Source organism: Silene latifolia, chromosome 3, assembly GCF_048544455.1.
Source record: "Silene latifolia isolate original U9 population chromosome 3, ASM4854445v1, whole genome shotgun sequence".
NCBI classification, from domain to species: domain Eukaryota; kingdom Viridiplantae; phylum Streptophyta; class Magnoliopsida; order Caryophyllales; family Caryophyllaceae; genus Silene; species Silene latifolia.
The window spans coordinates 719,272-742,658 of NC_133528.1; the positions used below are offsets into that span (position 1 = coordinate 719,272).

General features: G+C 38.2%; 2 protein-coding genes across 2 annotated transcripts; both read left to right on the forward strand.

Annotated features, from left to right (window-relative positions):
• The first annotated feature begins 158 nt into the window (after positions 1-158).
• Positions 159-16,312, forward strand: LOC141646620 (protein CHROMATIN REMODELING 5). The gene is made up of 31 exons (XM_074454500.1): positions 159-590; positions 1,183-1,929; positions 2,138-2,205; positions 2,309-2,710; positions 3,380-3,604; positions 3,715-3,798; positions 4,919-4,978; positions 5,104-5,207; positions 5,601-5,652; positions 6,680-6,743; positions 7,062-7,155; positions 7,840-7,927; positions 8,029-8,163; positions 8,511-8,702; positions 8,795-8,862; positions 9,970-10,063; positions 10,161-10,285; positions 10,365-10,428; positions 10,855-11,061; positions 11,609-11,851; positions 12,638-12,748; positions 12,862-12,948; positions 13,076-13,258; positions 13,342-13,422; positions 13,542-13,775; positions 13,887-14,042; positions 14,137-14,311; positions 14,407-14,588; positions 14,754-15,104; positions 15,194-15,287; positions 15,383-16,312. The coding sequence occupies exons 2-31, from the start codon at positions 1,278-1,280 to the stop codon at positions 15,826-15,828; spliced, it is 5,121 nt and encodes a 1,706-aa protein (XP_074310601.1). The 5' UTR covers positions 159-590; positions 1,183-1,277; the 3' UTR covers positions 15,829-16,312.
• A 1,157-nt stretch (positions 16,313-17,469) lies between these two features.
• LOC141646621 (serine--glyoxylate aminotransferase) lies at positions 17,470-22,424 on the forward strand. Its single transcript, XM_074454501.1, has 7 exons — positions 17,470-18,166; positions 18,468-18,551; positions 19,011-19,277; positions 19,725-20,009; positions 20,606-20,972; positions 21,297-21,507; positions 22,040-22,424. The coding sequence occupies exons 3-7, from the start codon at positions 19,073-19,075 to the stop codon at positions 22,175-22,177; spliced, it is 1,206 nt and encodes a 401-aa protein (XP_074310602.1). The 5' UTR covers positions 17,470-18,166; positions 18,468-18,551; positions 19,011-19,072; the 3' UTR covers positions 22,178-22,424.
• The last annotated feature ends 963 nt before the right edge of the window (positions 22,425-23,387 follow it).

Sequence of the window (23,387 nt, forward strand, 5' to 3'; positions counted from 1 at the left end):
ATCTCACTAACCAGAAAATAGCCAATAAACATAAAAAAATCATTTCATTATTATTAAAAAACTCGACTTAACTATATTTCCTATATAAAACCGTCTCACCAAAAAATGCTAAAAACCCACTATTAACTTTACATTTTACATTTACACACTATAAATACATTTTCCCAAACAATACCATTAATAAAAATAAATCACCCTCTATAATTACTCCCTCAATTTTTCATCTTTTCCCTAAAAAAACAAATCCCCAATTAATTTCCTCTCTCCTTTAAAAAAATCCCCAAATTAAGTATTAACCCTATCGCCGCCGCAACAACCACCGTATCATCTCATCTCTCTTCTTTTCCCGACCGCCATCGCATTTATCCGGCGAACTTAAACCCTTACGATTTCCGACAATAATCGTATCCCTTACTTTTAATCAATCTCAACATTTAATCACGAAAAATTACCGTAATTAATTAAATTCTCTCATTTTAATAACATTTCCGATATTTCATTGATATATATTTGCAATTAATTTGATTTTTTGCGTTTTTAAAAGACGAAGTTGATTTGACGGCGACGATTTATCGGTATTTGTTTGCGAGGTATTGTTTCCTTCCGAAAATAATCGAGTATGGCGGGAATAGTGATTTTGTTTGGTTTTGATTGACGGATTTTGTTGATTTAGGGTTTGTAATGATTGGATTGTTGATTTGAGTTTAATTTGGGGATTGATTTGAGTTTTTAGGGTTTAAATTCTGCTGAGGTTTGTTAAGTGTGTTAGTTTGGTGTTTCGAGTGTGTAGTGTTTCGATCTGTTGATTGTTTTACTGATTCGATTCGTTGTTAAATTGTTGTAATTGATTATATTCGTGTTTGCAATTGCATTTTCGTCGTTGTAATTCGACGAAAGCACAGTTCAAACTTCAAACAAACGGAATAACCAGCTCATACTAGTTGTTGTTGTTGTCGTCGTTGTTGTTATTGTTGTTTTGGTGTTGCTGTAGTTGTTTAAATTCGAATTCTCGGTTCGTTGTATGCAGAACAAACACTTGCCACCTTGCTTCAGCTTGAACTTGCTAGAATTTGATGATTTTTATTCGTGTTTTTGCCTTTATACTGTCAATGCGCTATTGTGAACTTGTGCAAATGAAGTTCGACCATTTTTCTGATTGTATGTTCGTATTTTTGTACGTAGGGATTGTTTTGAGCACTGCTGTTAGGATTGTTTTGATTGTGGCACACACTTTGGAGCTATTGTTAGGGTACTAGATAGGATATCGATGATAGAGTATGGCATTTTTTAGGGATTATTCAAGTGAAACGACGAATCATAGAGAAATGGAGGATAAGAATGTTGGTCATACCGTGAATAGAGCACATAGTCCGATAGATATAGACTTGAATTCAAGTGACAATGATTTTGAGATGAAGATGGATGGGCAATATCAAAACTATGGAGACCCGGATAATAACAGGTTGTCTAATGATGTGGCGGTTAATGATGGTCTTGATATGTTGCCTTCGACATCCCATACGTATGAGAGAAGAACTGGAGGTGTGGGTAAATGGGGGTCTACTTTCCTTCAAGGCAATCAACGTCCGGAGTCTCGTAACATTTCTCATTCCGAACATGAATCCAGAAGTGGTTCTGAATATATTAATGATGAAGGGTCTGACGGTGTTGAGGACTATGAGGTTCAGAAGGATATGGAAAAGATTCCCGCGGAGGAGATGTTGTCTGATGAGTATTACGAGCAAGACGGGGATGATCAGAATGATTCGTTGCAATACAGGAACTCGAAGCCTACTACGTTTAGTTCACGACCCCAGTCGAGGATCCCTATGACTACTAAGCTAATTTCAAGAAGTCGGAAGAGAGCCTATGATGATGATGATGTTTATGCAGAGGAGGACGACGAGGAAGATGAGGATGTAGCAGATGGTAATAATATCTATTTCTTCTGTAAATTTTGGTTGTTAAAACTTATGAGGACATTTATATTTTGCGCACAAGTATACTGGTCTAAAGTTTTACTGGATTTGAGTATCTCTACTTTACTAGCTTGGGATTTGAGCTTGAGTGCCCGTTTTACTTATAAGCAGTTCAAAGTATGTTGCTGTGTTAAAAATACGTTTCATATTGTTTGCAGGAGATGATCCTGCTGATGCAGACTTTGATCCTGAATACGGAGACATTGATGGGCCTGCGACGAATAAGGTTAGCCTTTTGTGTCAATGGCAGTAATGCAATGTATATGTTGTATGATGTGAGCTCATTTTTTTCTAGAAAACATGGACTTATTAAATACGATGTGCACTAGGATGGAGACTGGGAAGTTGAAGAGTCTGACGAAGATGTTGAAAGTGAAGGGGAACCTGAGAATTCAGATGACGACGATGATGACTCATACTTTAAGAAAAAGCCTAGGGGTGGACTGCGAGGTAGGAGTGGACGTAATGCTAATGCTTGTAAGAAGCCACTGGTTGTGCCTGCAAGAAGAAGAAAAAGTAGGGTTTCAGAGGATGAATTTTCCGCTCTGGACTCAGATGCTGATAGCGATGAAGGTTTTAGGGCGAGGAGGAAATCCCATCTTTCTAAAAGCAGCAAGGAGAGCAGGAAAAATGAGACTCGCACATCAAGTAGGTCAATCAGGAAGGTATCATATGTTGAAAGTGACGATGGTGAAGAGGCTGATGAAGAGAAAAATAAAAAGGCCCACAAGGTCTGTTATTTCTATTGCTAACCTTAAAGTCTGCTTTAAGTGTATTAACGATTAGATTTCTATTCCACTGAGTTATAGTTCTCTGCATTTTGTAGAGAAAAAGACCTTTTGTTCTCATCTGATCTTTTCCTTCTCTCTTTTGTATGATAGTTTTTCTTTGAGAAATGAGTATTGATGGCACTTGGCGGGTTTACCTTAGCTTGGTTACAGAAAGAGGATGGAAGGGGATGCCGGGGCAGTTGACCTATGTCATTTCTCCTCCAAAATCTTCCTCTGTTGGAAGGATTTGAGTTCACCTTGTAGGGGGGAAATGAAGGGGACCATTTTGCCTCCCGTTTATTTCCCTCTAACTCAATTTTGTAACCATGCAAAAGAAGTTATTTCCTCCAATTCTTCGCATCCCAAAAAGTGTAACATTGTGTTTGAAGATCCAGTGACATTTGAAAAAGAGGGGGGAGGGGGGTGGAGGATGGAGAATGAAGCAACATTGTTCACAAAATCTTGCTCCAGTTCTCTCCAACCCTATCTCTTCTAATTAACTAAGGGAATTTGTATCCCTCCCTTTCCTCCAAGGCCCTCCATCTCCGCAAACTCCTACTCATTTTATTCATTTGTTGTGTAACTCATTACACATTTTATAGATCTAAATGATTCACATTTTCGTGATAGGAGGAGTTTGAAGAAGAAGACGCAGATGCTATTGAAAGAGTCTTGTGGCATCAGCCAAGAGGAATGGCTGAGGAAGCCATGAGGAATAATAAATCAACTGAGCCTGTACTGTTAAGCCATTTGTTTGACACTGAACCTGATTGGAATGAAATGGAATTTTTGATTAAATGGAAAGGCCAATCTCATCTACATTGTCAGTGGAAATCACTGATAGAGTTACAAAATGTAAGAATGTAGTTTCTGAACTCTTTTTGGTCGTTGAGGTACTGTTATGTGATGGTATCTGATTTTTTGAAGTATTATTTCTTCTTTATTTGTTCTCCAATCGACTTCAGCTCAGTGGTTTCAAGAAGGTTCTGAATTACATGAAAAGGGTTAAGGAAGATGTAAGGTTTCGAATGTCAGTATCCCGTGAGGAGGTAAGTTATGTCTGTATGTTATTTAAGTAAATTGTTTTGGACATTTATCTCTTTTGTTGTGTTGGCTGACTTCATCTCATGCACGCCTTTGTATTTGTATCTGGTGTAAGTTGTAGCTTGGGGTGTTATTTGACATTGGCTGATGGTGCACTAAGGTTGCAATTATATTTCTGACATGAAGGGCTTGCTTGGATTGAGGGTAAAAGAGGGGTAATGAGTAGGGGAGTAATATGTAAGGTCTAAGGTGCTTTTTCTGTGTTATGTATGGGAGTAATTATTCACCCTCGGAATCTATTACTCTCATTAAAGGGTAATACATTGCCCACCCACCCCCCGGGTAATGATTAATGGGGTAAAAGATTACCTCAATAATCATTACCCTTATATGCCAAACCTATCATCAAGGAACTCATTACCGAAGTAATTAACTTCTCTAGTAATTATCTCCCAATTAAAATTTACCCCCGAATTATTACATGGATTCCAGGCAAGCCCTAAGGAGCATTTTAAAAAAAAAGAAAAAACTACCACACCGTTTTTAATTTCTGATACTATTGATGATATCACTACTCATAAATTAAGAAATGAGCCTGTCCATTATACCCTTCTATATACGATCGATGAAGGAGTGAGTGTAGTACTTTTAAAAATAAGTTGCATGCTATTGCACTTAACTATATCATCTGGTTCTCTTTTGGGGAGTTGATTATGTGTGCTAATTATGGTCTTTCGAAAGTTATATGTAAAGAATGCATTAAATATTTTCTTTTTTTGGTGGTACACTGCAAGTTACGAGATGACCAAAATAAGCAGAGAAGTTTGCTTTAGGTGGTTAATTTGTTAAACATTGGAATGGCACACGCATGTATGCATAAAATAATCACCTCTCTAAGGATGTAGTTGCCATTAGGCCATTGTGATGATCAAATAATGCATGGCTGTTTTTCTCGGGCATTATAATCATTGTTGCTTAGTTATCATATTGTTGCAGCTGGTTTTGGAGGTTGGTCTTTTAGTAATATAATTTCCGGCTGATGTGAAGTTTTGAACCAAATAAGAACTGCTGAAGACTTAAATTACTGATTTACTCCATTCTGACAAAATTCTCTTATGACACTAGATAGAAGTTCATGATGTAAGCAAGGAAATGGATTTGGATCTGTTCAAACAAAATTGTCAGGTACTGTCTCCATGCTCAATTTATTTTCTTCTTGCCATCTTCTCACGCTTCTAAATTCGTTTTACATTACTGTGTAGGCTGTTTTCTCACTGACATGTTTTAATTGTTGTCGATGGGATTTGCAGGTTGAGAGAATTATTGCACATAGGATCAGCAAAGATAGTTTTGATGATGCTATATCTGAATATTTAGTGAAGTGGCAAGGATTATCTTATGCTGAAGCCACCTGGTAAAATGGCTCAAACTTCTGGATTGTTTTGCAAGCCAACATCTTGTAATATTTGTCGCCTTTTTCCTGTTCTATGTTCTATTGAGTAATGACTACCTCTTTAGGCTATGTTCTCTCTGTTAGTTCTTACTAGTCAGGGAATAGGCTGTGTCTATCAGAGTCTCCCCAGAATATGCCTATGGCAAGATCTACACTTGGTATTGTTTCTCTTGTTACTTTGTATGGTTTCCGTTACTTGGTAAACCGATCATAATTCTGCACAGAACTGAATCACTGATAGTTATTACTGCTGTTGTAGATCCTACAAACTTGCGTGTACTTTTGTTTGATTGTGTGTATTTATGATTGTTATGTGATTCATTCTATATGAAAGTGTATCCATTTTGATTTCAGGGAGAAAGAGGTGGTTATTGAATCTGCGAGAGATGCTATTAATGAATACAAGGTGACTCATTTCACTGTTTATGATTTTTTCCACCTATTATCTGTGTATCCTCATGCAATCAAAATATGCATTACTGTAACATGTGAGCCGTAACAGTACAAAGGGATGCAAAAATTCTACCTAACCTGCATTGTTTATTCATACTTGTGGCCTTGTGGGGTTACATAATGTACACAGCTGTACCGTTTATAATTCTGTATGAATTAAGATGTTTTGGGCATGTGATTGTGAGCATGAGGTGGTTACAATGTGTAAGAAGTACTCCCTCCTATTCTACATAACCTTCCCCTTTCCTTTTGGCACAAATATTAAGGAAACACACTACCCCACCATACAATTAGATTTGGACCACACAAATACACTACCCCACCATACAATGAAATTTAGATCACACAAACACTTCCCAAAATAGAAATAGGGAAGGTATTTTGAATAGACGGAAAAGGAAATAGGGAGGGTTATTCAGAATAGGAGGGAGTATTAGTCTATTAGATAATTGAGTGAGGCATTTGGTTCAGCCCGCCTTTTGTGGATTATTCATGGGATGGTCCGGTGGTTTACTTAGGCTTTTTTATAGGGCGAATGCTGCGGTTGCTTTCAAAGGATGAGAAATCCACCTTCGAAATTGTTGGTCCGCTTGCAAGTATTGCAACTTTCAAGTTAGGAGTTCTTTGGGCTGCCTATTTTTTTTTTTTAATTCGTGTATGTTAATATAATATTACTATCCAGATAAAGACATTTTGGTCATGTGATCCAGAACGTGCTCAATTTTTACCCTTCACAATGTTACACACCATTGGCTTTCAGCTACATTTAGGTTTTGCAACATTGCACGTTGCTGTTGTATAAAATGCACAAAAGTGTGTTTTGTGTATGTCAACGTTCTTTCTGCCTGTTGTCATAGCGTATTCTTATGTGTTCTCCCCATTCTTATCTTATCTTGGTCGAACAAATTGTTTCACCTTTTGGCATCTATCACTCTATCTGTAATGTACAGTATTATGACGGTAGTTTGTTCTTTGAGCAGGCTCGTGAGGCTGCTTTGGCAGTGCAGGGGAAAACAGTGGATGCCCAGAGGAGAAAGAGTAGAGGTCTGTAATTCTTTGATTTTTACTGAACTATGTAGTCTGCTTCAGTAGAGCCCTGTTCTGGTCATGCAGGTGCTATAATCGGCCAGGATTCCCCCGGCGTTTGTACAGGGGCTTTTGCTTCGTGTGGGTTAGATGGGGTCCTGATAGGCTTTTGCATCCTATATTGTGCATTGTGTTACTGCTTTCCTACTTGATCCATGTTTGGGACTGCTCCGATTGTCGTTGTCCACCGAAAAAGTTGGATGTAGTCTATAATTGAAGTTTAGTTTGTTGTCGCTGCCATAGTTCCAATCTAATGAAGGAGTTCATGCTGTGTAGGAAGTTTGCGGAAGCTGGATGAGCAGCCTGAATGGCTGAGAGGAGGAAAGCTTCGTGATTATCAGCTTGAGGGCTTAAATTTCCTTGTTATTAGGTACAGATAATAAAGAACCTTAAGTTGTTGGTAGGACTGTTGGGTTACTCGTAGAACTGTATTTTAGTCATGTTCCACATCATCTCTTATTGGGATTGGTTTTCCCCGTTTATTAGATAGACATTTATTGTGTCTGACCCTCATTTCATATGGTCGGTGTCTATGTTGGAAGTTGCTGTGGTTCGCCTGTACACTCTATGGCCAGATTTAGGTTGCTAGCAATGATATTTTACTGTTGCATGCAATCTTTTCTAGATTGCAATTGTCTCTCACTTCTACAAAAGTGAAGTGTTTCAAATGGATAAGTACATAAGGGCTGTGAAGCTTTTTTCATAATCCTGACTGAGGTCCGAAGTAATTGTTGTGTATTTTCTGCTAAATATGTGTGAAATTAGTAGGTATGTTTGGCTTATCGATGCATCTTAGGTGGCTTTAATCTGAAATTGAGTTTGAGCATCAGAAATACACAGGTTTCCATCTGAATATGTTCCGTTTGTGGTTGGCTTGATATGGTTTGTTATATCTTTTGTACCGGGCGTCACCCCCTCGGTATCATTTAGTTAATATATCTCTTCAAAAAAAGTTTGGTTGGTCTATAATGTTATGTGAACTTTTTATCCCGTTTATCTTATGTTAAAACTATTTTCCACACTTAGCTTCCTAAATTGGTTCTACATGTTACAGTTGGAGAAATGACACTAATGTCATCCTTGCTGATGAGATGGGTCTTGGAAAAACTGTTCAATCAGTCTCTATGCTTGGTTTTTTACAGGTTTGGTCTGATTAATGTTAATTTGTCACCTTTTTAGCTATTTTGTTTTTCATTATTTCAAGTTTTTTGTTTTTTGAGATTTGAGATTGTGGCTTTTGCAGAATAGTCAACAAATCTATGGCCCATTCCTTGTGGTTGTACCATTATCGACTCTGTCCAATTGGGCAAAAGAATTTCGGAAATGGCTTCCAAATATGAATGTCATTGTGTATGTTGGTACGCGAGGGAGCAGAGAGGTTAGTATGGGCGACACTTTTCCGTTAATTTATTGTTTTCTATTTGATTAACAATGAATTGCGTCCCTTTCTTAATTCTTCTGTTTCTTTCTGATGTTTTCTTCTTCCCACAAGTCTAGCTGTAAAATTGGGTTGTCTCCCCCCTCCTTTTATTTTTATAGAAGTGGTGCTGCGACTGCTGCCTGTCCATATATGTACACTCTAATTGTTTGCTGGACCTAGTGGTTCTTTTTTTGAGTTGTGATTTGCTTCTGCAATCAATGTTTGCTGTATATAAAACCTTCAGAATGCATGGCTCAGTAAAGTTTTTCGTATGATCCAAGAAATTTGGTTTGCTGCTGTTTCAGGTCTGCCAGCAGTATGAGTTTTACAATGACAAGAGTACTGGCAGAGCGATTAAGTTTGATGCATTGCTGACGACATATGAAGTTGTCCTAAAGGATAAGGCCGTGTTGTCTAAGATTAAGTGGAACTACCTCATGGTTGATGAAGCTCACCGGCTAAAGAATAGTGAAGCTTCGTTATATACTGCTCTCTCAGTATGCTTAATCTTACTACTATTTTCTTGTGCATTATGTTTACCTATTTGGTGGTTGCGTGATTAGAATTGGGAGTTATTTTTTCTGTGTAGGAATTTAGCACCAAGAACAAGGTACTTATTACAGGCACTCCATTACAAAACAGCGTGGAGGAGCTATGGTAATTTTACTTTTCTGGGTTTTTTTTTCCTCTCTTGTGATACTTATCCTTTCTTTTTCTTCTGTCTTTTTGTTTAAATTTAGTAAATTTTATTGCTGTATAAGATTGTTAGAGACTAGAAACTTTGCTTTTTGTTTAAGGTTACTGAGGGTGGGGGTGAAGTTTAGAATGCGGGTGAAGATAAGTAAAAGAATAAGAATTTTGCCCATTTATAATCAATGATTACGTGGTGGCATAGGCTTTGGAGTTCATACTTCCGGGTGTGGGAACATATGTTTTTGTAAAAAGAAGTGTGATCTGTTGTTAATGTTACTTAGTACACTACATCTGAAACTTGCTTGTACTCTTGCATGCTGGAGCCTGCTCTTCACCCCTCATCAGCTTGGTGCATTTACCTTTTAGTTTCTGCTCCCATCCGCTTCCGGGTACTAGAGCCCAAGAGATATGAATGTTCAAAAAGTCTGCATTCTGGTTTAACCGTGGTTCTTGAGTCTTGGGTGCTTTTGTATACTACTATTACTCTATTAGGTATTAAGAACTAGGTTTGTTTTTATGACCTTATTAGCCACTTGATTTACCTAAAAAGAGGGGGAGGGAGTACGTAGGGACTAGGGAGGATGCACTGTTTCTGATTTTATTAGATACTCTTTTCATTTTAGCGTCAGCTCCATTTTTGCATTCTTTATCTGAACTTTGCATTTACAATTTACCTTGGGGCATCTTGTAAGGTATTTTGTCTGTTTTGTGTACTTCCGTTTTAGTAACGTGTGACCCAACCAATTTGTATTTGTAGCTTAAATTTTGTGTATCATCTTAAAAGATCGACGTTATTTCTGAAAATTATTTAGTATAAGCCACATTATTCATTTAAACCTGAGATAAAGATAGGGAGGGGGTAGGAGGGAGGGAGAGAGGAAGTTCCTTGTAAATCATTCTTTTCTTCATAGTGTTGTCCCGTTGACATTATTTATCTAACTTAAAATTTACTATTAGTCGTCTAGTATGAAATTTAGTCTGTTTCCCTTTTAAAACAGGGATTCATTTTTTACATATATTTCACATCTTTGCGTAACCTAAATGTATTATCCTTGATCTCATTTATGGTAGGGCTCTACTGCACTTCCTAGATCCTGACAAGTTCAGCAATAAAGATGTTTTTGTCCAAAACTATAAGAATCTGAGCTCATTTAATGAGACTGAGGTGAGCAGTTTGTTTTTTAGCTTTTACTTCATTTGGATGGTAGGAGAAAATTATTAGCCCCGTATAACGGGATAATGCCTCGTTTTTTTTTGCATAGCTTTCAAACCTTCACATGGAGTTGAGACCTCATATCCTCCGGAGAGTTATTAAAGATGTGGAGAAATCATTGCCACCGAAAATTGAGCGTATCCTAAGGGTTGAAATGTCCCCACTCCAGAAACAGTGAGCATGCAGTCTTATGTAGCATTTATTAGTTACTCCCTATCTATTGGACATGGACTTTAGTTGCTTTTTATTGAAGGTATTACAAGTGGATCTTGGAACGCAACTTTCATGACTTGAACAAAGGGGTTCGTGGAAATCAGGTTAGATGTGTTCTTAGACCTTTTCTTTTTGCAAATTTACTGGCTTGTTTATCTCCACCTGGCCAACTTCTTATTTACAATCAAGGACTCCTTCCTTGATGTTGTTCTTGAGCTTATATTTCCAATAGCAATGTAAGGAAATTCTTCTTGTATGGTTTTATACCATCTTTTATGTTGTATACATTTGCATGCATGTAGATTTAGACCATCTTATGAAACAATTTCCCTTGTTTGGATAGCAAAATGGGTTAAGGGGGGGAGGGAAATGGAGGGATCTGTTTTCCCTCCTGCAAGTCAAATAAAAAACCATAGATCATGGATAAAATCTGGAAGGAAAACCCTTACTTCATCCCTCCCCTCTTGAATCTCTATTCAAACACACTGTTAATGTCATCATTTGTAATGAATTGGTTTATTGATACACAGGTTTCACTATTGAACATCGTGGTGGAGTTGAAGAAGTGCTGCAATCATCCATTCTTATTTGAAAGTGCAGATCATGGTTATGGGGGTGAATTTAACGATGGAAGTAAACTTGAGCGCACCATTTTAAGTAGTGGAAAGCTTGTTATACTTGATAAACTACTTATGAGATTGCATGAGACAAAGCATCGCGTTCTTATATTTTCTCAGGTTTTAACTTGCACCCTTCCTATCTATTTTTCTCTCATTAGTGTGTGGAGTATCTTCTTATTATGCCATTGTTTTTGCGGAAAGATAATAAGTTCGTTGTGGTGCCTGATTTGCTATATTAACTCGTCCTATATCCTTTTTGACAGTGAGATGTAATATTATTTTGAGACATGAAGGGGTGACGCCCATGTACAATGATAATATAGGATGTATATTCTGTAGTTCAAATTGAAGATGCGGATAAAAAATTGATAATAACAGTATAGTCGAAATATTTTCCTTCCAGTAGTTGAACCTACCTAAAGGCTCAAGGTTTAATGCCTGATGCCGCACATCCAGCTTCTTGACTGATTGCTTAACACCTTTTGTACCCTTTATGAGATTTAAGCTAGTCTTTGCCCTTTGGTCCCTGAGGACTTGAGGAGATTGTATAATGTGGGAACTGGGGTTTCTATATGATTTATATGTTCTATTTAAATATTGATGAAATATTTGTTTGGTTAAGAAGGATTTGTTATTGTAGCATTGACTCTGCTCTATTTTGCAGATGGTAAGAATGTTGGACATATTAGCAGAGTATTTGTCACTCAGAGGGTTCCAGTATCAGAGACTTGATGGTAGTACGAAGGCTGAGTTGCGACATCAGGCTATGGAACATTTCAATGCTCCAGGAAGTGACGATTTCTGCTTTCTTCTCTCTACTCGTGCTGGTGGACTGGGCATTAATCTTGCAACTGCAGACACAGTTATTATATTTGATTCTGACTGGAACCCACAAAACGACCTACAGGTTTCTTCCAAGAATCAATCCCTACTTTTAACATTGTTTTGCTAGTTCAGAAGTCAGTTATTATTTATTTGATTTGTTTTTAGTAAGTTAGATATAATACGGAGTACTCATTAAGGGACACCAAATGGGTGACACCCATGTACAAAACGATATTGTGGAGGTGACGCCCATCTGACAGGAAGACACCCTTGGGCCATGTGGGTGACACTCATGTTCCAAATTACACCCTCCAACTATCATGGATTCTTGACCACACAAATGAAATTTGAACTCTTGATATGTAGAGGGACATCATCAAAAATATGGCGTTTCTGTTCAATCAAAGAGCACCACCAAATAGGCGAAGGAACCAATTTTTCAAACTTTGTTAACCCAACATAACCTTTTTTCACGCTTCTCTTCCAAGAGGGTACATGTTACGCCTTCTGGTTGGATCCAACTTACTCCAAAGAGAGACAATGATAAGTTTCACAAGGACATGGCCCGCGAGTATGAGAGATGAAGATGATCAATATACTCTATCGATTCTTTTAGATGTTTTGGAGAAACTATGTTTTACAAGCACTAAGTTGGTAGGAAAAGGTGAACACATTTAAAATGCGGAACTAAATGTTTTACAAGCACCAATTTTGTTGAAAGATTGTTAAGTCTTAGCTTTCTTGGTAGAATGTGTAGGAGCCCCCTTCAATTTTTTTATTATGTTTGTGGGTAGTGGAACTTTGCTCTTATGTACAACTTTTTTTTGGGTTTTGTTATGTCCTTCCTGAGAATTTTGTGTTTTTGTAGGCAATGAGTAGAGCTCACAGAATTGGACAGCAAGAAGTTGTTAATATCTACCGTTTTGTAACTAGTAAAAGTGTTGAAGAAGACATACTTGAAAGGGCAAAGAAGAAAATGGTAAAAATATTATTAAAACTACTCAGTTAATAATACTTTTATGATTTTGTGTATCTATTGCAACAGTCAATTTATCCTATTCATGCATTAACAATTCCCTGTTTTTGTTACAGGTCCTTGATCATCTGGTTATTCAGAAGTTGAATGCAGAAGGTAAACTGGAGAAGAAAGAGGCTAAGAAGGGTGTTGGGTTTGACAAAGTAAGCTGAATTATAATTTCGGATAGTTACTGTTCCTAACATGAAGAGTCTAATATTTTCTTTTAGTTTAATTTTGGCTGTATATCTCATTTTCCTCTGAAAAAAATTTACATTTCGGGTGCTTTAGAATGAGCTTTCAGCAATTTTGAGGTTTGGGGCGGAAGAACTATTCAAGGAAGAGAAAAATGAGGAGGAAAGCAAAAGGAGACTTTTAAGCATGGATATTGATGAAATTTTAGAGAGAGCAGAGAAGGTGGAGGACAAGGAGGCTGAGACTGATCAAGGAAATGAGCTTCTCAGTCAATTCAAGGCAAGTGATATTAGTTCCTCCATTGACAGGGGATAGGCTAACCTTCATTTGGGTGAATTGACATTTTAGCCAAACATTTGCAGGTTGCGAATTTTTGCAATGCCGAAGATGACGCGAGTTTCTGGAGCCGTTGGATAAAGCCCGGATCTATTACACATGCGGAGGTTTAAATCTGTTTCATTCAGTACTTGATACAAACTACACGTTGCTATTTCAGCAATTATCTCCAGTTGTATTTAATCACGAGTTTCCTCTAGTAGATTCTAATATGTTTGAAATCCAGGATGCATTAGCTCCTAGAGGAGCGAGATTTAACAAGAGTTATGTGGAGCCTATGCAAGCTGATGGGACCAACAAAAGGAAAAAGAGAGATTCACCTTTACTAAAGGTAAATGCAAAACGACGTCGCGGTGAGTCTGTGCATTTGGTCCCGATGATTGATGGAGCTTGTGCTCAAGTAAGAGATTGGTCATGTGGGAATCTATCAAAACGAGATGCAACCCGCTTTGCAAAAGCTGTAAGACTTATATTATTTTTTCCTCCTATCTTTTAAAGCTTCATCTTACTAATTTAATCAGATTGACCTTGACAACTAAGTCTATTATTACTTATGTACGCTGATGGTTAGGTTATGAAGTTCGGAATTGCAAGCCAAATAAGTTCTATTGCAGCTGAGGTTGGGGGCGCTATTGAGGGCGCTCCCGTTGAAGGTCAAATTGAACTTTATGATGCTTTAATTGAGGGATGTCAAGAGGCTGTTAAAGGCGAAGCAATTGATCCAAAGGTCTTTGCTCTTAGTTTTAGCTTCATGTGCTCATTTCATGCTTTACATTTTCTGTCTATGTTTGTCTCATCTTTCATCCTGATTTTTTCTGCAGGGACCTTTGTTGGATTTTTTTGGTGTTCCTGTTAAAGCAAATGATATGATTAGTCGCGTTGAAGAACTTCAGCACTTAGCTAAGCGGATCAGTCGGTGTGAAGATCCCATATCACAGTTCCGAGTGAAATACCTGAAACAGTCTAATTGGTCAAAAGGCTGTGGCTGGAATCAAAGTAAGTATATCCCCTGTTCTTTTAGTTCCATTTAAGTGTTCGATATCGCTTCTGAGGTATAGTTATCTGACTTGGTTTGGATAAATTTTGGTCAGTTGATGATGCAAGATTGCTCTTGGGGGTGTATTATCATGGATTTGGCAATTGGGAAAAAATTCGGTTGGATGAAAGCCTCGGTTTGACTAAGAAGATTGCCCCAGTGGAGCTTCAAACACATGAAACTTTTCTTCCACGTGCCCCTAACCTGAAGGATCGTGCCTCGGCACTTCTTGAAATGGTACTTATGGAGCTTGAAATTTTTATTTTTGCAGTGTTATAATGTTGATGTTATTTGCTTCATCATTAGAGCCTTATGATTGTCCTGTCTCAGTGTGGTACTTGTTTAATAAGCAATTATAAGATGAATCTTGTAAGCCACTGAACCTTAACCCTTTATCTTCAGGAAACCTTTGCAGATGCCGGAAAGAAGTCTAACGCCAAAGCACGCAATAAATCCTCGAAGCATCCTGATCATTTTCAGAATCAACCCAAGCCTCGTGGTAGGGGCCGCGTAGGAAGATCAAATTCCCCAAAACTTGCGACTAGAGCGGGCAACAACAGGTCTCGGAGGAACCAGAATGCTGAACCTTTAGTTAAAGAGGAAGGTGAGATGTCAGGTAATGAAGAAGTGTCTAAGCAATTCAAGGAAGTGAAATGGATGGAATGGTGTCAAGATATCATGGCTGATGAGAAAAAAACTTTTGAACGTCTCCAGAAATTGCAGACCACAAGTGCGGACCTTCCTAAGGAGAAGGTTAGTCTGATACCTTGTTATTCTAGTAAAGTTGTATTAAAGTATTAAACGATGAGTACTGTTTTAATCTTTTAAATTACTTTGCCCAGGTACTATCTAAGATTCGAAAGTACCTGCAACATATTGGTCGAAGGATCGATCAGATTGTCGATGAACATGGGCAAGAACCACATAAGCAAGACCGTAAGTTGTGTTTAGCTACACTTGAATGCCTGCTACATTACTCTGACTCACTCTAGAATTGTTCACTTCATATTGTTAAATGCCTTCTTTGTCAGGAATGATGACGCGATTATGGAAGCATGTCTCAACCTTTTCTAATTTGACGGGAGACAGGTTGTATCAAATCTATTCCAAACTTAAGCAGGAACAAGAAGAAGAAGCTGGTGTGGGACCCTCTCATTTAAACGGAAGCAACGAGTTGCAGCGTCAATCCACAAGGTTAAAAGGGCAAAAAAACAATAACTCGTATCAAACTGCTGAACCAGATTTTAAAATCCATGATCCAGCAAAGTTTGAAGCATGGAAACGAAGGAAAAGAGCCGAGACTGATGCTTTCTTAGAAGCTCAAGGCCCGTTCCAGAGGCCCGTGAATAGCGCCCCAAGGTTACCTCCTTCCAAGGAAATGGGCATCTTGGGTGCTGCACCCTCTGATAGTAAACCATTCAAGATCCGTCAGGGTGCTCCCCAGCCGAGGCAAGGTTTCTCATCTAGCATAAGGTAGTGCTACCAAGGTGGGGGAATGACGCTTTTTTGTCTGCGAGAGAATCCAAGTGGGGTCATTACAACCACAAATATCTCTCAGGATTCTATTCAACTCATTGGTCCAATAAGATTCTATGTTGATATGGCGCAATGGCCCATGCCAAAGATAGGAATTGATGAATTGCCATTTAGAAGTTCGGTGGCTATGAGACGGTCAAAGCATACAACTGGGCGTGGCTAGAGACGAAGTTGAGCCAAAACCTGACTTGAAAAGAGATGGCAAGCGAAGGGTTTCCTTGGAAATATAGCTGAAACTAAGAGAAGAAATGTAGAGAAGGCTAACCACTTTTATTTTTGTAATATCACCCATACCGAAGTGGATACTGTACGCAGTCAGTCTGAATGTACATTGTGCAGTTTTGGTTTCAAGTTTTGGTCAGAAAGTATCTTGTAATAATTTTGACTGTTAATTAATAGTTAATGAAAGCACGTGTTTCAGAATATTTTTGATTGATCACTGTTGAGGACTTATAATCATCCTGGCCTTTACTGGAGTATTCAAGTTTCTGTTCATGTTTTCTCAATTAATCTGTAGATTCTGGTTCTACTTGCTGTTATATTCATGCCCTGTCATGTACTGTTGCTGTTGCTCTGATCAACTTGCTGATTTGTAACAGGTGGTAGAGCCAGTCCGTCCAAGACGCATCACTAAAAGAGGTACCCTGCTTGTTCATTTATTTGTTGCAGTTTTGAATACATTTTCTTCTCGAAAACTCAGATGCGGATTATACAAGAATTTGAATTTGTCTCACATGTGAGATGGTGTCGTACACAGTTCACTGCGTTTGCTTTCTTTTCTTTAATCAAAACTGAATTCGACAACAAAAAAATCCTTCCCCTGATTTAATTGGTAATTATAATTGATAAATTTAGTTGGGAATGATTTTCAGCAGCCTGAGGCTCGGGCTGTAATTTGAAAAAGTGGTTGTCATTCTGCTTTAGATCGGTGTTCCTGCCTTGAAAGATGCTAAAGTTTCGCTTATAACTTAGAAGTGCTTGTTTCTGGGCTGGTCAGTGGTCATTACGTAGCTCTTTTGATTGAAGCTTCTTGTTTATCCTCTTCACACATACTTTTTTGCTTATCTTGCTTTCCTATAGTCCTGTCTTCTAACCCCTGGCAAAGCTTGTTGTATGGTTTCATATTGGTACTAGGGAGGTGTCATCGCCTCATCGGAGCATTGAGATAGACGAGTTTTGAGCCATGGTCAGGTATTCAAGTGCTATCATGAGCTAGCTAACATTTTTGATGATACTAAAACGACGAGTTATGTAGGTATGTTCCAGGTTGGTACACGTCCCAGACTTGTTGCTTTCCCCTTCCCTAATAGGTACAAAAACATGAATAGGGAGGATGGAACAAATATGGGGAAGTTTAGTTGTTACAAAAACAAAACGAGCCAAAACAAAATTGTGGACGTGGGTTTCCACAGAAGATTGTGGTTGATACATGATACCTCATTATCTTATTATCTTTCACTTGGCTTTCTCAACCCCATAAAAATACACAAAACTTGTGAGATACGGTCTCTTATTAAATTATTACGAGCACTTTTTCCGTACCCCTTTATGTGTTGTTCGTAACCCTTATATCATCAAATCTACCTCAAATTGACTCTTTCATTCTGCACATGTTTTTATAATAATCGTACCCATTTTATTGTGGAAAGTGACTATTTTTGCTAGTAATGCCCTTTTATATTTATATTATATGGGCCTATTTTAGTGCTTTTGATACCATTTTTACATTAATTTGTAAATGGTCTCCCAATAAGTTTAATGAGAAACCGTTTATTTTAAATTAAGGTTTCTTTTTTCTAATATTTTTTCCTTTTCCTTTTATTTTATCTCTTATTTTTCTGATTTTTTTTTGCCATGGAGGTGTAAACAATATTAGCACATAATTATACTTGTAAATTGTAATCTTTTGCTTACATAAAGTATCCACATATTCTCATGCATAATCAAATTAACCTTGAACAAAAGATTTACATAGAGACTATGTTTTTTATTTTTATTTTTAATTGTAAAGGGAGCCTCAAGGTAATAATGGTGACGGGATTCAAACTAATGAGTAACACCACCCATGATTTTACCGGCTAAACTAGCGACTCGGGTAGACTTTTACCAACATGGGTGTTGATTCCTTTTATTTTTTAGATATATTTTATATTCTAATGCAGACATGTCTTTACTTTATTGATTTTGTTTGATCTCCAATTCAATTGGAGCTCATGCTGCAATTCTTGGCCGCAGAAGGCTGAGGAGTTAGTATGCTTATCTGCCACGTAGAATCACAGGTGGGTCCTCCCTCCTTTTAACTCCTGCTTTCTTGTATCACAAATTCTCATTATAGACGGACACTATCCGTCTATACGTATAGACGAATACCATTTTGCCTCACAAAATACCCATTTGTCATAAAGTGGAAAGCACATGGGGGTGCCCCACCTTGTCCCCCCTGCCCATTTTATTAGAGGTCTTTACCCGTCTGTTCGCCCCACCCGTCTATACCAAGACCTATTGTTCTTGTATATAAGAAAAGCTAATGTTATTAACTGAAATTCGGGGTTTTTTTAATTCCTTTTTTCTTCCCAAAAGTTAATTGTGAAGATCTCCTATACAACATTTCTATCTTGAGCCGGCTTCAAATCAGCCTTCGGAATCTGCAACTTTTCTACTCCGGTAATCATCTTCCTAGAACGAACATATATTACTTGTTTTACAATATTTTCTTTGCATACTATTATGTACCTACTACCTAGTCTACTAGGGAGTAACATGAAATATGATTTGAGGGTAAGGTCTTACGAGTTAAGATAGCTGATATGTGTATACTCGTAGTTGATAGTTGAAGTGATGTTTGCAAACTAGAATTCGTTTTAGTTTCAGCTCCAGGTAGGGAGTTGAGACTTATCCTGCCTTGTATAGGAAATATTCCGTTCATAATGTGTGCTCTATTTCGAAAACAATTGAACACCATGACATCTGAGTTTTAACTCTGTGTGACCTTTAGACCATTTTTATTTTTCAAGTCATGGTTAACACGCAACTTTGATAATAAATAATTTTTTATAGTTGTTTCTTTTCTAGTTGTACCTATCAAATGCCAGATTATGTAATATGGTTATGTCTGTTTTGCAGTTGAGGAGCTGCTGCTGTAAGGTCTAAGCTTAGCATATAAGGTTCTATAAGGAGGAGGAAAGATGGACTATGTTTATGGACCAGGAAGGAATCATCTGTTTGTTCCAGGACCTGTTAATATCCCGGAACCTGTTATCCGAGCCATGAATCGAAACAATGAAGATTATCGGTCTCCTGCTATTCCTGCACTTACCAAAACTCTACTTGAAGATGTCAAAAAGATCTTCAAGAGTACCGCTGGAACCCCTTTTATCATCCCCACAACTGGTAAACCTCTAACTAAGAAGCATTTCTTGTAGCTTACACTTGCAAAAAGACTCTTCTGCAGCAAATTGCAATAAGAAGTGACTAGTTTTGGGGGGTATGTTTTGGATTCGACATTTTAAAACCCGAAACCTTAATATTCATCATGTCAGTTTATTATAACTTGCCATAGGACAGTCAAAACTTGTTGTAGGATAGGAATGACTTGATGTTCGTTACTGTTTGTAAATTTGATGCTTGCACGGTGGAATCGATGGAAACTTGGAAGTGTTGAGTTAACTCCATTGATCCTAAGATTTGAGGTATTTTAGTTGAATTAATTGTCAGGTGACTCGGATTACTAATCTGGGGCTAGTGAAATCTCCGGTTACTAAAGTGAAACTATCTCGAAAACACAGGCCACCAAAATGAAATGGATTAATCAAACAATGTTGACATGGAATTCTCCAGGTACTGGTGCATGGGAAAGTGCCTTGACTAACACTTTATCACCTGGAGATCGAATCATCTCCTTTCTGATCGGACAATTCAGTTTGCTGTGGATTGATCAGCAGCAACGCCTAGGCTTCAATGTCGATGTTGTAGAGAGTGATTGGGGACAAGGTGCTAACCTCGAAGTGATGGCCTCAAAACTGGCAGCTGATACTGCACATTCTATCAAGGCTATCTGCATTGTTCACAATGAGACTGCAACTGGTGTTACTAACAATTTAGCCACTGTTCGCAGGATTTTGGGTAATTTTTCTCTCATTAAAGGCTCTAAAGACGATATTATTCTTCATTTCTTTGATTCACTCTTACTAAATGGCATTCAGCAACAGTCTATCAATATCAATCCTCCAATAGTATGTTCCTAGGGTGATGATGCATAAAACCTGATCAGAATTGGTTTTGTCTAGTCCGTTCGGGACGTTTTGACCTGAAAAAACTAGCCGACTCAAAATTACACGGCCAAAACGATCCAGACGGACCAGACAAAAACTCCCCAAAGTAGACCTAAACTTGAATTGACCCGACTCAAAAGGACTAATTTGAATTGAACCAGCTTTTAATGATTGACCATGAAGATGATTCAAAATCGCGGTGCCTAAAAGAACTTAACCCGACATGGATTGTTTGCACCATATAATCTCCAAGTGAACTAGAAAGTTCTTTTGAGTTCCAAGTTCTGATATATCCTGTGGAACTTGAAATTAGAATCATGCTTACAGCTTACTACAGCAAAGTGATCTTTAATCTTTCTCCGAGGATCACTGGGAAACATTGGTATACACAAATGAGAAAGTTGCTTGATTTACAATGTTTCTGATGGAGATCTGTTTTCATCTCAGATCACTACAATCACCCGGCACTCCTCCTAGTCGATGGAGTTTCATCAATCTGTGCCCTAGATTTCAGGATGGACGAGTGGGGAGTGGATGTTGCATTGACAGGGTCTCAGAAAGCTCTCTCTCTTCCAACTGGGATGGGTATTATTTGTGCAAGCCCTAAGGCGCTTGAGGCAACCAAGACTGCGAAATCCGTCAGAGTTTTCTTTGACTGGAATGATTACTTGAAGTTCTACAAAATGGGAACTTACTGGCCTTATACTCCTTCCATTCAACTACTCTATGGCCTTAGAGCTGCTTTGGATCTTATTTTTGAGGAAGGCCTTGACAACGTTATTGCCCGCCATGGCCGCCTAGCTAAGGCAACCAGGCAAGTCTTTATCTATTCTTTTCAAACGTCAACTAGTTTTGATGGTAAAGTTATCTGTGGGTGGTAACGCCTGACTCAGATATTAGGGGTAAAACCTAAAACCTAAAACTTACAAACCTAACCACATCTTTGTAACACGATACATGGCGTGAGACAGACGATTTTGGCAGTTGATTGGCCTTTAGCCTTCTTATGTGGTAATGGTTCAGATTCTTGAACGTGGTTTTCACCCAAAACCTTATAAACCTAATTACTTCGCAATGCAAGATTTTGTGAGATGGTTTTACTCAAAACTTGCTCATGCTTATGATCTTGGTAATACAGACTTGCAGTAGAGGCTTGGGGATTGAAGAACTGTGCACAAAAGGAAGAATGGTTCAGTGATACAGTTACAGCGGTCATCGTACCACCATACATAGAAAGCTCGGATATAGTTAAGAGGGCGTGGAAGAGATACAATTTGAGTTTAGGTCTCGGTCTCAACAAAGTCGCTGGCAAGGTTTTCAGAATAGGGCACCTTGGTAACTTGAATGAGGTACACAAAATCTATGCTTACTGCATTATAACATAAGATTATAAGACTTGCGTTGTATTGATACTTCATATTATTATTGTCTCGAGTATTCTTGTTGACCTAGACCTAGTCAAACAATTTGACATATCTTGAGAGTGTTGAGACCCGAATAAAACCAAATAGAATGACCCTAGAACCGAATAAAATCAATCCGTGGTGACCAAATTTTACTAGACAATATTGGCCAACCCAAAATGACTTGACAGATTGAATTCAAGACGACTAATATGAAACTACTCAAGTTTAGTTATATAACAAAGGACTAAAGTCATAATAAACACGACCTAAAGTGGTCTATCTGAATCGACCCTTGCACGAAATTGTGTGATGAGTCTGATGACCAATGTCATACCCGACTACTTAAGTATACTATAACCCTCGGATGCTTAATTTTAAGCTCATAAAAAATGATCATGCACTAACAGGGTTAGAGTAACATAGCATAAGACTGGTTAGTTATCTGACAAACATGTATTGATGTGGTTAACTGTAGTTGCAATTGCTGGGTTGTTTGGCTGGTGTGGAAATGATACTGAAGGACGTCGGATACCCCGTTAAGCTGGGAAGTGGAGTCGCAGCAGCCAGTGCATACCTTCAAAACTCCATGCCAATGATCCCTTCTAGGATTTGATGCTATGCTTTCCTTTCATTGTAATTAGCTTCATTTTCACAAACTTCTTGTAAAAACTCTTGTAATATTTTCTCATTTTCTGCCTACATTGTTTCGAGGCCTTGCTGTATTTCTATGGCCATTACGCACCACTACGCTACGTGACAGTACTACTACTGCGATTAAATTGTAGCTTTGTTTGCTCTTGAAGCCCTTTCGATTGTTAATGGCAGCATCATGGCATGAATAATAAAGCCTTTGTCTAAAAGCAATTTGAGTTGGCTAGTCGAATTCAGCATATATAATAGCGACAATTTGTACAGAGAAACAACAATATTGTAAAAATATTGCGGAAATATTTATATCAATTTTAATGTTCTTAATTTAGAGATGGATTAACTTCATTCAATTTTTGCATTTCATCTTCTACTACTTTTGCTTGTTGGAGACTCCATCAACATCCCAACTTCTCATGCCGCCTAGGTAGCACCAAAACGAAAACGGACACGGACACGACACGGACACGCGACACGGCATCCCATGGAATTTAGGACACGGGACACGTCATTTAAATTTAATAAAATATATATTTTATAGTTATTTATGTGTGATTTTATTTTTGAAAAAGTATTGAATATTAAATTTAAATAAGTGAAGGTAAAACTTGACGTTAATTATAACTCATTCTCATTTCCAAAACCAAAAATCAACTTATAATCAATCTATTTCGACATCTCATTACTAGTCTAAAGAACATCATTTGCCCTCAATTCAACTTATTTCCCACCAAATTCAACCATATAACAATTCACGCCATTTACCTTAAATTCAACTTGATTCCGTTTGAAGCTGTGTCCAAATACCATGGACACGGTTCAAAATACCATGGACACGTGTCGGACACGTGCCCAAACAAAAGATGAAAGTTAGACACGGCTTTACAAGTGTCCGACACGTTTTGACGTGTGTCCGACGAGTGTCGTGTCCGACACGGGAAGGCCGATTAGGAGGAGTGTCCGTGCTACCTAGCATGCCGCTATAGGAGGAAACTCGAGGAGAAATCATATACACTAGGCCAAGATACCTACAATTAGAGGTGACCATGGACACGCCGTGCCAGGGGCGGGCTAGGCCGGGTTTACGCAGGCCCTGGATTGGCACTAGGGGCCTGGCCGAACGGGGTTCACTCAAAAGCGGTAGATATGGCCGAACGGGGTTCACTCAAAACCGA